Source organism: Oculina patagonica, chromosome 4, assembly GCF_052425735.1.
Source record: "Oculina patagonica isolate OP01 chromosome 4, crgOcupat, whole genome shotgun sequence".
Classification (NCBI taxonomy): domain Eukaryota; kingdom Metazoa; phylum Cnidaria; class Anthozoa; order Scleractinia; family Oculinidae; genus Oculina; species Oculina patagonica.
In genome coordinates, this window is record NC_135761.1 from 7,062,588 (window position 1) to 7,075,461 (window position 12,874).

Genomic DNA, 12,874 nt, shown 5'->3' on the forward strand with positions numbered 1-12,874 from the left:
TATCAAAAAAGAACATTGCGCGTGAGAAGCGAGGGAGATCATGCACATTAGCTGTCCAGATTACAACTCCACAACAGCTTTGTCCGCGACAGTGAAAAAAGTTCCTTGCCATTGGTTTGAACAAGATCAACCTCATGGAATTCCTTACAGATGTGTGGAGAACCGTCCAGCGCTTTGCTTAGAAGATCGGAGAACGAACGCTGTTTGTCACTGACATGGGAAGAGTTGCTCCAAGATAAGTGTTGATGCTCAAGGAAGCATTTTCTCCAGTATTGTGTTTGAACTCTGCAGTAACCAAGAAGAGGCAGATACCCGAATGTTTCTGCATGCCTCTGACGCGGCCCATCAACAGATCTTAATCTAGTCATCGGACACTGATGTGGCATGCTACTTTCGCGAAAACATAAGTGCTGACATCTGTCGCGGAGTTGCCGCGATAAACTGGAAACGAGCTAAAAAGCCAGGTTACCTTGAGGGAAGGCTTGGTTACCATTAAAGACTTGTGACTTTTGGAACAACGTGTTTTACGAACTTTGGACATTTCGTAGTTAAACTTGGACTTTTGTAGTTACATTTGCACTTTTCGTAGTTTAATAGTTAAACTCGGCAACAACGTCTTCCTTCTCAGTGGCACAAGAAGTCGAGCTCATGACATCGCTGTCACCCAGATCTGTGAGCAGCTAGGTGTCGAGGTGCGTCGGGCATTACCAGGGCTACACGCACTCACTGGGTGTGACACGTTAAGCTCTTTTGCTGGAAAAGGGAAAAAAGCGGCTCTTGACATCGTGAAAGCTGACAAAGACGGCAGAGCAAGCATCCATAGAATAGGCGAGCGTGTCCCACCAATAACCGAGAAGGTCTTAGAAAATTGGAGAAGTTCGTTTGTTCACTTTACAATGACGTTAACTGTTGTAAGGTCAACAATACGTGATACAAATTATTCTGCAAAAAAACAGATTAACCTAGAGTCGTACCAGCTTCCTTCCACCCATGCTGCGCTACAGAAGCATCTACAACGCGCAAACTACCATGCTTATATTTGGAAACATGCACTGAATGCAAGAATTCTAAACCAAGAACCAGATGGTCAAGGATGGCGAGTAAGAGGAGAGAGGAGCTGGAGATCGACTGGATCGACCCCGCACCGGCCCCGTAATCTGTATTGGAGCTAGTGTGCTGTGGCTGCAGAGGAAAGTGTGAAACCCGTAGGTGCTCTTGCTTTAAGAACGAACTCCACTGCACATGATGCATGTTCTTGTGGGGAAGAATTTGTCAACTGTGACAATAGTCAATTCAGCGATGATGAGGACGACTCTGGCAGTAGTGAGGAAGAAGATGACCTGTAAATATTACCTCATGATTTACTGAATTGTGGTTGTGGCTTCTTGAAAAATTTCTTGAAATCTAGCGTCAATGCAGAATAGATACGTAGAAGGTTGTAACCATTGCTATGGAAACATGTAATGCCACTGGCATTGCTTTATTAGTTAGTAGTAGGCATTACTTTATCGAGATGTATAATGATAAACTTTCCATCGCTCAATAAAGTGAGCTGGTTGCTTTTTTCTTACGAGATGACTGTTTTTTGTTTTTCAGATGTGGCCCCAATTCCAGAGAAATGCCACTCATCCTTGCTTTTCCTTCTGTAAAAACGTTTATGGGCGTTTTCGCAAGTTAAAATAAATAAATTTTTATTCGAAAAACCACTTATTTTCATAACCAAGCAGCATTTGACTGGTGCCTGTTGCCATGGAAACCACAAACGTAAGTTCGATAACACATTTGGGTAGTTTATGTTACAGAAACTATATGTTGCAAATTTTGTCCAATTTGGGTGATGTTTGTTGGAAGTATGGGCTTTTTTTCTTTGACCAACGGCCATAGTAAGCAAATTCTCTCCACCCCACCCCCATGGAAACAGCCAAATAACTCATTATAGCACGCGTTACTGATTTGAAAACTGTAGGTCATAAGCTTTAATTTGACACCAAATTCACTATGTCCCCTGGGGGGTGCTACGAAACTCAATTTTTAGGCCCCTTGACCCCTGGACTAAAAGCAGAGAACTTGGGCGCACTAAAATGCAGACAAAATGTTTGCACTGGATCTAAAGGTAAATAATAAAAACAAAAAGTGTTAGATTTTAAAACCGTCTGGAGTGTAATTTTGCATAAATGCCTTAACCCATTAAACAAATATACTGGCCCGCATGCATAATTTAAACCCCTGATACTTTCAAATCAGCTGAATCAAGACCCGCGATCAAAATGACTCCTACAGGAAAACGGTTTGATGACCGCGTTTCGCGTTTTGCCTTGATATTTCTATTTTTCTTCTGTATCGTGGGATTTTTACTTGGGATTGTATTTATTTATTTGAACGTGAACGATCGAATTATCAAACTCGAACAAAAAGTATTTCCCGCGAACAGCGCCGAAGAGTCCTACTTATTCACAACAGCGACGTCTCAGGATTCGCCGGCTCATTGAGCAAGAGAGAGCCGGGGTAGATGGCCTGGAACTGAGGATTATGAAGGTAAATTTAATTTTGTATGTATGTATATTTCTTTGGAAACGATTGCCTTGGAGGTGGCCAAAATGTAGGTACACTAAGAAGTGCATAAGTTTGAGTAAATAAATGATCTGAGCATTTGAAAAGAGTAGAAGGAAATTATGAAAATTAGCATGTTAGTGTCCATGAATGTCGGACTTTATTCTGATATCTGTGAATTCGATCTCACCAAAAATATTCAGCTCGATGAAACCGAGGGATTCTTTTAATCGTTCCTCATTAGATGATCATTCCATTGAAACTAAAAAACAAGGCTTACAAGTTTTTCGAAGTTTTCAAGCTTCAACCACGAATGTGTGCCAAATAAGCCGGTGAAAGTCACTAGTGATCATTCATAACAATCCGAGGCTTGTTCATAGATTTTAGAAACTTATGAATAAAGCCTACGAAAGAGTGAGCTTAAAGAAATGTTCAGCTTTTAGAGATTCATATCCATCATGAATATAACTTATTTAATCTTTGTTTTGATTTTTAATTCAGATAACGCAAGGACAAGAAAATCTATTTTGCCGTTTCAGAGAAAAGTTTCAACCTGCCTGCAGGCACGGACTCATGGAAATCATCTGACTGAATTGCATGTTCACATGGTAGCGCTGGGAATCCTTTCAGCACTTTTATTCCGTCACTACTCATGCATTCTTCGAAAAAAGCGATGTACGCAAAACTGCTTGTTTTTCTTTACTTCAAAAACGACTGAGCTTGGCAGGCTCCTTGTTGTCATTCACCCCTCAATCAGCATCAAGTTCCGAAGAATTCAACGTTTACATCAGTGATTTGTGAACGCTCGGAGGAAGTACGGTGATTCAATTCTGCCCTTGATCAAGAATGATCCGAATAGTCCTGTTGTGTTTTGTCAGTGATTGTGTTGAAAACGGACAATGGTTGCGGTCAAGTGAAAGGACTAATGCCATATTCATAAACGATACCATCATCCCAAGTTATTCAGTTAGATATCTTACTAAAAGAAGTACATTTTTACTCAATGTATAATTATGTAAACAATAAGTTGGGTAACTTGGAAAATAATACAAATTTAGGAAAATGTTAAACAGGGTGAAAATGCGTTTTACAGCCATGACAAACATATTTAGTGTATGAATCATTGAAGGATTGTTACATATACGGTTTCCATTGACTGTTAAGGGTGAAAGTCTATTTAACCGCCGACCGCTTAGCTCAGTTGGTAGAGCGCCGGACTGCCGTGCGGGAGGTCTCGGGTTCGAGTCCCAGATCGGACCAACACTCAGGGTCTTAAAATAACTGAGGAGAATATATGCTGCCTTTGCAATGACATCTGCAAATGGTTAGATATTCTAGTCTTCTCGGATAAGGACGATAAACTGTAGGCCCCGTCTCCTGCATCTTCAGTGTTATAATCAACAGGGGACGTTAAAGAACCCACACACTTATCGAAAAGAGTAGGGCACGGAGTTCCTGGTGTTGTGGTCTATCTTTGCGCATTGTGTTGTATACTGTGAAATGCTCGGTTTCATTAGCATATACTTGCTAGAGCTCTAACACGGCTCATAATACCGAGGGTAAATAAAGTTTCAGTTCAGTTTCAGTTAGGAATCTTCACCATTATAATCACTTGCCTTCATTTGAAACCGCTGTAGTGGAGGGTCAAATGACACGTTGAAATACTAAAGAATCTTGAATCTGTCGATCGCGATGGCTGTCCTGTTACTAAAGGCTATCATACTGTATAGTGGTTCCATTTCCCACCGTTATCAGCAACTTGAATGAGTCGAGATTTACAAGTTTGTAGCTATTGTCAATATCCTTTGATTTATTATTCCTCCTTTTAAAATAACTGAATTGCGCAGTTTAATTATTTCATCAAACTATTGCAGTCATTTAAAACTAATAGGCGAGAGGTTCGTTTTGCTTGAAATATTCAGTAGATATTTAGCGTTCTTTTACAGTCAGAGAACACTAAAGATATTGTATCTTATTTTTTGAGCTTGAGATCATTTCCTCATTATTTGCAATTTAATGTACAGACAAAAGGTGTCACAGTCTTGTAAGTTGTCGCAAATTGCGAACTTCATTTTCGTTATTAGAACTCATCAAAACGTTGCCTTACAGGGTAGAAGTTTAATTACAAAAGGCCTGAGGTTGGATATCCAAATATTAAAGTTTAAGGTGTTCGGAAGAATGGTTTGGAAAAATTTCATTTCGACGTTGCTCGTGATGACAAGGTATCGCGAAGTGAAAAACATCAATTTGCTTACGCACGACCTAAAATTGACTTGTTGACGTTTTTACGACTTGTTTACCTTTCACGAATATTATTACACGCGGTAAGAGTTTATTTTCACTAGCATTGCAGCAAAAAAGTCCAAAATAAGTTTCTACTAGGGTGAAAGTCTATTTCGATGATAATTCGCACGTGATGACAAATTGTCACGCAATGAAAACAAATTATAGAGTCATCAATGTTTATATGGTCACTGCAATAGTTGCCAAAGTGAACAAAACGTCTGTATTTGACCTCTTAACAGGAGAACACTGGCGTGACTATTCCTCTGCAATAGTTTAAAGCTAAACTTCCTCGGTTCAAGACAAACTAAACCATTTCCCAACCGTGCCTGATTCGACTTGCCTGAAAAACTTTTATCCTTATATATATCTCCACTTTATAAAATAGCAAAAAGAAGCTTAAGACACCCGTGCATTATTTGTATTCTTTATCTAATTTTATGACAGTTTATTTTTTATTGTAATTCTAATTTAATGGTCCTTACAAACGAGAAAATTCTCGCCGATGACTCAATGTATTGTTCCCTCTGAGCTACCAATCAAGTTCCATTTTTAACGAATAAGGTTTCATCGCGATTTCCCAACGTACATAACTTTCTTGAAGTGAAGAGAAGGTTTACTGATTTTTCGCAGGGTTAGGAATTAACTCCACGATTCAAAGCCTATATAGCTTATTCAGTCCGCTATGAAGCTTTTCGCATCTCACATCGGCCTGCTTTTCGCGGCGGTATTTGCGATGTCTTTTGCCCTACATTGCATTTATGCCATGGACGAAACTCCAGATGGTTTTCGCCGAGAAATGGAAGATGATGAAAAACATCCCCAGCCGCTACGAGAACGACGATCCGTTAAAAATAATGCGACCCAGGATATTCTGAAACGACTGCAAGACATGGAGAAAAAGTATGTATCATTTTTTTGTAGTTTGCGACTTAATGAACAAAACACAGAGTAGCTACTGTAAAATGGATCGATCAGTTCATCCCTAACGAAAACGTCTTTTCTAATGAAAAAATTAAGTTGTGGCATTGATTCAGCTAACTTATTAAGCTTAAAAAAATGATTTTCATTATTTATAAATAATAACTAATAGCCACTAGGAAAACTGCAACTCAGCGATGAAACTAACTTTAACATGCTACAGACTGGATCAGTTGAAAAAAGAAAGACAATTTAATGATATATGAGACAAATCTTGATTCTTGAAAACAATTCATCAATAAGAAACTCCGGAACTAAAACAAATCTTAAAAATAGCGTGAATACCAAAGCAAAATTAATGTGCCTACTTAATGGTTATTTGTCAATCCGTTTATCATTTTGCCCTTCTCGAAAGCATGAAAAACTTTAATTAGAGCATTTTTAACAGTCCTTTCCTTCTGTCACAGGCATAACGAAAGTACTAAGCGTTTGAAAAAACTGGAGAAAAGGTTTGTAATAAAACAACACTCAGTTTACTGTATCAGATACCCTCTATTACTCCCAATCAGTAATCAAGATCTAATTTTCATACCTGTGAAGCCATTTACAGTATATGGGATTGTCTAGTCTAACTAATTTCAAGTAATATGTTCTAATAAATATAAGTTTACGTCTTAAAAATATCACGGAAGCTTTCGAAGAACTGAGAAAAATTCATTCATTCTTATCGTGCGTTTATCGCTTAAAATTACAGCTGTTTCAGAGCTTTGATAAAAATCAGCGAAGCGGATATTTGCGCTTTTCAAAAATTTGCAGCCAGCTTATTAAAAAATCTGTGACTATGGCAAAATCCTAAAAAAAGGTTTTCCCTAACAAATAATTTTCCACGATTACAGCCTTTGAACTAAGCTGCTTCATTAGATTGTGTCAGTCACTGTACTTTGTGTAATCGCACTTGCTGTAGTTTGTATAACTACTGTAATTTGTGAAATTGCTGTAATTTGTGACAATTTTGCTGTAGTTTGTGACATTGCTGTAGTTTGTGACATTACTGTAGTTTGTGCAGTTACTGTAGTTTGTGTAGTTACTGTAGTTTGTGCAGTTGCTGTAGTTTGTGTAGTTGTTGTAGTTTGTGTAGTTGCTGCAGTTTGTGTAGTTGCTGTAGTTTGTGTAGTTGCTGTAGTTTGTGTGGTTGCCGTAGTTTGTGTAGTTACTGTAGTTTGAGTAATTACTGTAGTTTTTGTAGTTGCTGTACGTAGTTTGTGTAGTTACTGTAGTTTGTGTAGTTGCTGTAGTTTGTGTAGTTGCTGTCGTTTGTGTAGTTTGCTGTAGTTTGTGTAGTTGCTGTAGTTTGTGTAGTTGCTGTAGTTTGTGTAGTTTCTGTAGTTTGTATAGTTGCTGTAGTTTGTGTAGTTGCTGTAGTCTGTGTAGTTTGCTGTAGTTTGTCTAGTTGCTGCAGTTTGTGTAGTTGCTGTAGTTTGTGTAGTTTTTAGTAGTTTTATTTTTTTTTTTTTTTTTTTTTTTTTTTGCTGCAGATTGTGTAGTTGCTGTAGTTTGTGTAGTTGTTGCAGTTTGTGTAGTTGCTGTAGTTGCTGTAGTTTGTGTAGTTGCGCCTGTTGGCTGTAGTTTGTGTAGTTGCTGTAGTTTGTCTAGTTGCTGTAGTTTGTGTAGTTGCTGTAGTTTGTCTAGTTGCTGTAGTTTGTGAAGTTGCTGTAGTTTGTGTAGTTGCTGTAGTTTGTGAAGTTGCTTTCAGTAGTTTGTATAGTTGCTGTTGTTTTTGTAGTTGCTATAGTTTGTGTAGGTATTTTAAATTGAAGCTGTTCTAGCATTTTGTTTTGATGGTGATATTGAATAATTATTGTGCATAAGTTTTTTTGTTAGTTTTTTATTAATATAAAAATTAATTCTAATAAATAAATATCTGTAGAATTGAAGTACTGCTACAACCCGGCAAATCTGGTTATTCGTGGTTCTTGTCCAAGTACTTTCAAGGTGTGTGCACTGAATTTATCACTTAAATCAGAGTTTGTTTTTCACTTTTGATTCGTGTAATCAACACTCCAATTCCTTTATGTTTCAGAACGGGGCAATCAAAATAACGGACTGGGCTTTTTGGGAATGCGTGGTCCTCCTGGTAAACCTGGGCCAACTGGGCCAAAAGGTATGCATTAGAAATCGCTTCTAAAGTAATAAGAAAGCTGCATACATAGTGAGAAGGATATAACTAGCAAAGCTTGAAAAATTGAAACGTATATATAGAGCATATACCTACAGCAGAATACAGAAGGTAATACAATATCAAAAAAAATCATAAACTAAAAAAAAAACAACGAGCTAGAGTTAGTTGCAAGAAATGTGGTGCCAGCCAGGATGAGCTATGATGAAGTGTTTAATTTCTGAATTTATTTGTAAAAAAATCGATTTATTTAGTCTGATTGCGAGGAAAATGTTACTGAAGTAGTTTAGTCAATAGTAACGGCAATCAAACAGACAGTATCTGGCTTGAAAAACGCTATTGAAGCTAAGCAAGCAGACTTTTTTATTTACAGGAGAGTCAGGCAAACCAGGAACACCAGGAGCTAAAGGTCAAAAAGGCCAAGATGGGAAGTCTGGGGTGCAGTATGTTCGCTGGGGAAGAACCACATGTCCTAGTGGTGCTGAAATCGTTTACAAAGGTAAGACTGGACTTATAAGGATAATGTATTGACACGATTTTAAATCACTATGGCAAAATTGAAAAAGGAAAAACAGGCCTTTCTCCCTGTATATCAGGATACCAATAAATAAGTTCTCGTTTGCAAACTACAACAACAGCAACAACTTTGTTAGGTATGCCCATATATTTACATAATTTTGCCATAAAATAAAATGAGCACAATTAAAAAGATATATTTTAGGATCGGAGAATAGCTTATTATGTAATTTATTAATTACAAATTCAAACACATTAGGTTACAATCGATCCACGGACTAACACCTGTAACACTATGACAAAGATCACTTAAAGTGCCCCTGTGATCAAATTTTTGATTTTAATTTTTTTACATTTTCGTGTGCAATTAGACTTTCTTACTCATCCTGCCAATTTTCAATCCATTACGAACATCAGAAGTTGTTTTATTTTAACATTTATTTCCGAGAATTTACGGCCGCCATTAATCAACCTTGTTCCAAGGCTTGGAGAAAGTGACGTCAAAGGCTCAAAAATACCTCACGGGTTGAAATTATAATAACAATAAATATTGAAAATCACGCGAAAAGCAACAAAAACTTTGGACTTGTTTTTCGTGCAATTTTCTATGCTGATTGTTATTATAATTTCAACCCGTGAGGTATTTTTGAGCCTTTGACGTCACTTTCTCCAAGCCTTGGAACAAGGATGATTAATGGCGGCCGTAAATTCTCTGGAATAAATGATATAATAAAACGACTTCTGATGTTCGTAATAGATTGAAATTTGGCAAGGTGAGTAAGAAAGTCTAATTGTTCACGAAAATGTAAAAAATGAAAATCACAAATTTGATCACAGGGGCACTTTAAGTGTTAGAAAATATGGAAAACTTAGTTTTCGACTTAATTTTTTCAGTAGCACTTGATACACTTGACAAGTATTCAATCAAAACCAAGTGTAATCGTATAACATGTCGAAAAAATGAACAAATTTAACTTTGTTTTGGATATTTTAGAGTAACGATCATCTTTTTGATATCGTTAGGTAGAATTGGTGGTGAAGATTATGGTCACCAAGGCGGTGGGGTAAATTACCTTTGTCTTCCGCTCAATCCGAAGTATGACAGATACAAAGATGGATGGCAGGCCTCGGGTTACATGTATGGCGCTGAGTATCAAGTCAGCGATAACATCATATTTAAGAAGAAGGTCCTTGACTATGATGCTCCGTGTGCTGTTTGTTTCGCCAAGTCACGTGGTTCAATGCTTATGATGCCCGCACGGAATGACTGTCCATCTGGGTGGACAGAGGAGTATCATGGGTACTTGATGACTGAATACTACAACCACAAGAAGCAACGTGACTTCGTCTGTGTCGACGGAGACCCAGAGTATGTCCCTGGTACACAGGCCAACAAGAATGGTGCGTTGCTGTTTCCCGTGCAAGGACAGTGTGGCTCACTACCGTGCGGTCCATACGTCGCTGGGAGAGAGTTCACGTGCGCTGTGTGTACCAAGTGATGAGAAGACTATCACTTCAGGGGCTACCAAAAGGCTACCCAAAAAAAAAAAAACAGAACAGTGATTCCGTAGTCTGTCTTGATTAAATGTAACGTAAAACTGAACAGAAACTAGATATTTGAGACAAAGATGTAAACCATTATAAAGTTCGTTGCTTTTAGCATCCGAGCGGGCGATACACATGGATGTAGCGTATTTTAACTAGAATAAACTATAGTATAATCACTAAAAATGTTGTCTTGTTTGCTTCACGACCATGTCGTCTTTAGACCTGTGATCTAGTTTGTTAACGCCAAAAATAATTGTTACAAATTCAGTTGCTGACTGCTGTATTCAAGACCCTAGCTACATTGCAGCAATTTAAAGGAAGCAGTACTCAATTCAAACCACTAAATTTGCAATCGATTGATTACGCTTTTTAAGCAGGAAAAATGCAACTACCCCGGGCTATTTATGTAAACCATAGATCGGCTGGGTGGAGGAAACTTTAAGGGAGACGTGCTCGTGCAGTTGTTTGCTTTAATTTAACTTTTCCTACGCCTTTGGGCGGAGGGGGTGAAGAAATCACTTCTAGCTGGATAGAAACAAAAAGTAAAACGCGGGTGACATGATGGCGTGAATTAAGCGTCATTATTGTATTTTACAGCACGGGTCAAACAAAGATAGAATGCTGCAAATGAAAATTACACATACACTTTCTTCCCCTTCTCAATTAAAGTTAGTGGTTTCTTTGCTTTTACATGAGCTTGATTTGTAACAATTTTCAGCACATTACTTAAGATTGGCAATAAGTTGTCTTCAGTTAAAGCTTCAGGGCCTTAACTAGCAAGAGGCAAGACAAGGCAATTGCCTTGTCTAGATCTTGACTCAAAATGAAGAAAAGAGACACGTTTAGGTGAAAGAAAGAATAATCCATCATTGAACCTGATTGATTTTTCTGAATAAATACCTCATAAAAATGCTTAAAATAGTGTTTCAGAGCATTAAGATTACAAAATTTTCTTTTCAGACCCCGATAACGGCTTTTGCCTTCGACACTGACAACTTTTGCCTCGTCTATGACAAAATTCTGGCTACGGCCATGAGCTAAGAAGGTTCTTTGATTTTCTTCAGTGCTATACTTTTCAAACGGTACTCGTGGATTTGACAGAATCAGCAAGAATTAATCAGGTTGTCAAAAAACTGAAGAAAGAAAAAGAGAAAGCAAAGAACTTGGGCGCACTAAAAAGACAGCCTGAAATGTTTGCACTGGATCTAAAGGTAAATAATAAAACAAAAGGTGTCAGATTTTAACTCCGTCTCAGTGGAGTGTTATTTGCATAAATGCCTTAACACCGATAAACAAATATACTGGCCCGCATGGATAACTTTAACCCCCGATTCATATTACATCAGCTGAATCAAGACCCGTGATCGAGATGACTCCTAAAGGAAATCGGTTTGAAGACCGTGTTTCGCGTTTTGCCTTAATATTCCTATTTTTCTTCTGTATCGTGGGATTTTTACTTGGGATTGTATTTATTTATTTGAACGTGAACGATCGAATTAGCAAGCTCGAACAAAAAGTCTTTCCCGCGAACAGCGGCGTCTCAAAATTCGCCGGGTCATTGAGCAAGAAAAAGAGCCGGGGTAGATGGCTTGGAATTTGAGGATTATGAAGGTAAATTTAATTTTGTATGTATGTATATTTCTTTGGAAACGATTGCCTTGGAGGTGGCCAAAATGTAGGTACACTAAGAAGTGCATAGGTTAGAGTAAATAAATGATCTGAGAGTGAAAGGAAATTTTGAAAATTGGCATGTAAGTGTCCACGAATGTCGGACTTTATTCTGATATCTGTGAATTCGATCTCACGAAAAATATTCACGGCTCGATGAAACCTAGGGATTCTTTTAATCGTACCTTAAATAACTTATTATTATTTTGCATCATGTATGCTACAGTATTTGAATGAACATTCCATTGAAACTAACAAACAAGGTTTTTTGAAGTTTTCGAGCTTCAACCACGAATCTGTGCCAAATAAGCCGGTGAAAGTGACTAGTAATCCATAACAATCCGAGGCTTGTACATAAATTTTATAAACTTATAAATTAAGCCTACAAAAGAGTGAGCTAAAATGAAATGTTCAGCTTTTATCGATTCACATCCATCACGAATAATTTATTTAATCTTTGTTTTGATTTTTAATTCAGATAACGCAAGGACAAGAAACGCTATTTCGCCTTTTGTCAGAGAAAATTTTTAACCTGCTGGGCACGGACTCATGGAAACCGTCTGACTGAATTGCATGGTCACATGGTAGCGCTGTAATCCTTTCAACCCCTTTTTCCCGTCACTATATATAGCTACTCATGCATTCTTTCAACAAACTGATGTACGCAAAACTGCTTGCCTTTCTTCACTGCAAGGCACTCTGAGCTTGGCAGGCTCCTTATTGTCATCAGTACCCCTACAGAAATCAGCATCAAGTTCCGAAGAATTCAACAATTTCATCAGCAATTTGTGAACTCTCGAAGGAAGTACGGTGATTCAATTCTGCCGTCGATCAACTGAATGATCCGAATAGTTTAGTCAGTGATTGTGTTGAAAACGGACAAAGGTTGCGGTCAAGTGAAAGGACTAATGCCATATCATAAACGATACCATCATCCCAAGTTATTCAGTTAGATATCTTACTAAAAGGACTACATTTTTAGTCAATGTATAATTATGTAAACAATATGGTATACGTAGGCAACTTGGAAAATAATACAAATTAAGGAAAATGTTAAACAGGGTGAAAATGCGAGAAGCGTTTCGCGATCATTTTTACAGCCATGACAAACGTATTTAGTGTATGAATCATTGAAGGATTATTACACACGGTTTCCATTGGCTGTTATGTAAGGAATCTTCACCATTATAATCACTTGCCTTTATTTGAGAC

At 37.8% G+C, this 12,874-nt stretch overlaps 2 protein-coding genes across 2 annotated transcripts in view; both read left to right on the plus strand.

Annotated features, from left to right (window-relative positions):
• LOC144649287 (uncharacterized) overlaps nucleotides 1-10,171 on the plus strand; it is a 46,401-nt gene extending 36,230 nt beyond the window's left edge. The window contains exons 2-7 of the mRNA XM_078508762.1: nucleotides 4,773-5,736; nucleotides 6,222-6,263; nucleotides 7,682-7,746; nucleotides 7,835-7,915; nucleotides 8,304-8,429; nucleotides 9,470-10,171. Coding sequence (XP_078364888.1) covers nucleotides 5,519-5,736; nucleotides 6,222-6,263; nucleotides 7,682-7,746; nucleotides 7,835-7,915; nucleotides 8,304-8,429; nucleotides 9,470-9,945 — 1,008 coding nt within the window. The 5' untranslated portion in view covers nucleotides 4,773-5,518 and the 3' untranslated portion in view covers nucleotides 9,946-10,171. The remainder of the gene's footprint in view (nucleotides 1-4,772; nucleotides 5,737-6,221; nucleotides 6,264-7,681; nucleotides 7,747-7,834; nucleotides 7,916-8,303; nucleotides 8,430-9,469) is intronic.
• LOC144649290 (uncharacterized) overlaps nucleotides 1-12,874 on the plus strand; it is a 36,885-nt gene that overhangs the window by 8,087 nt on the left and 15,924 nt on the right. The window lies entirely within an intron of this gene.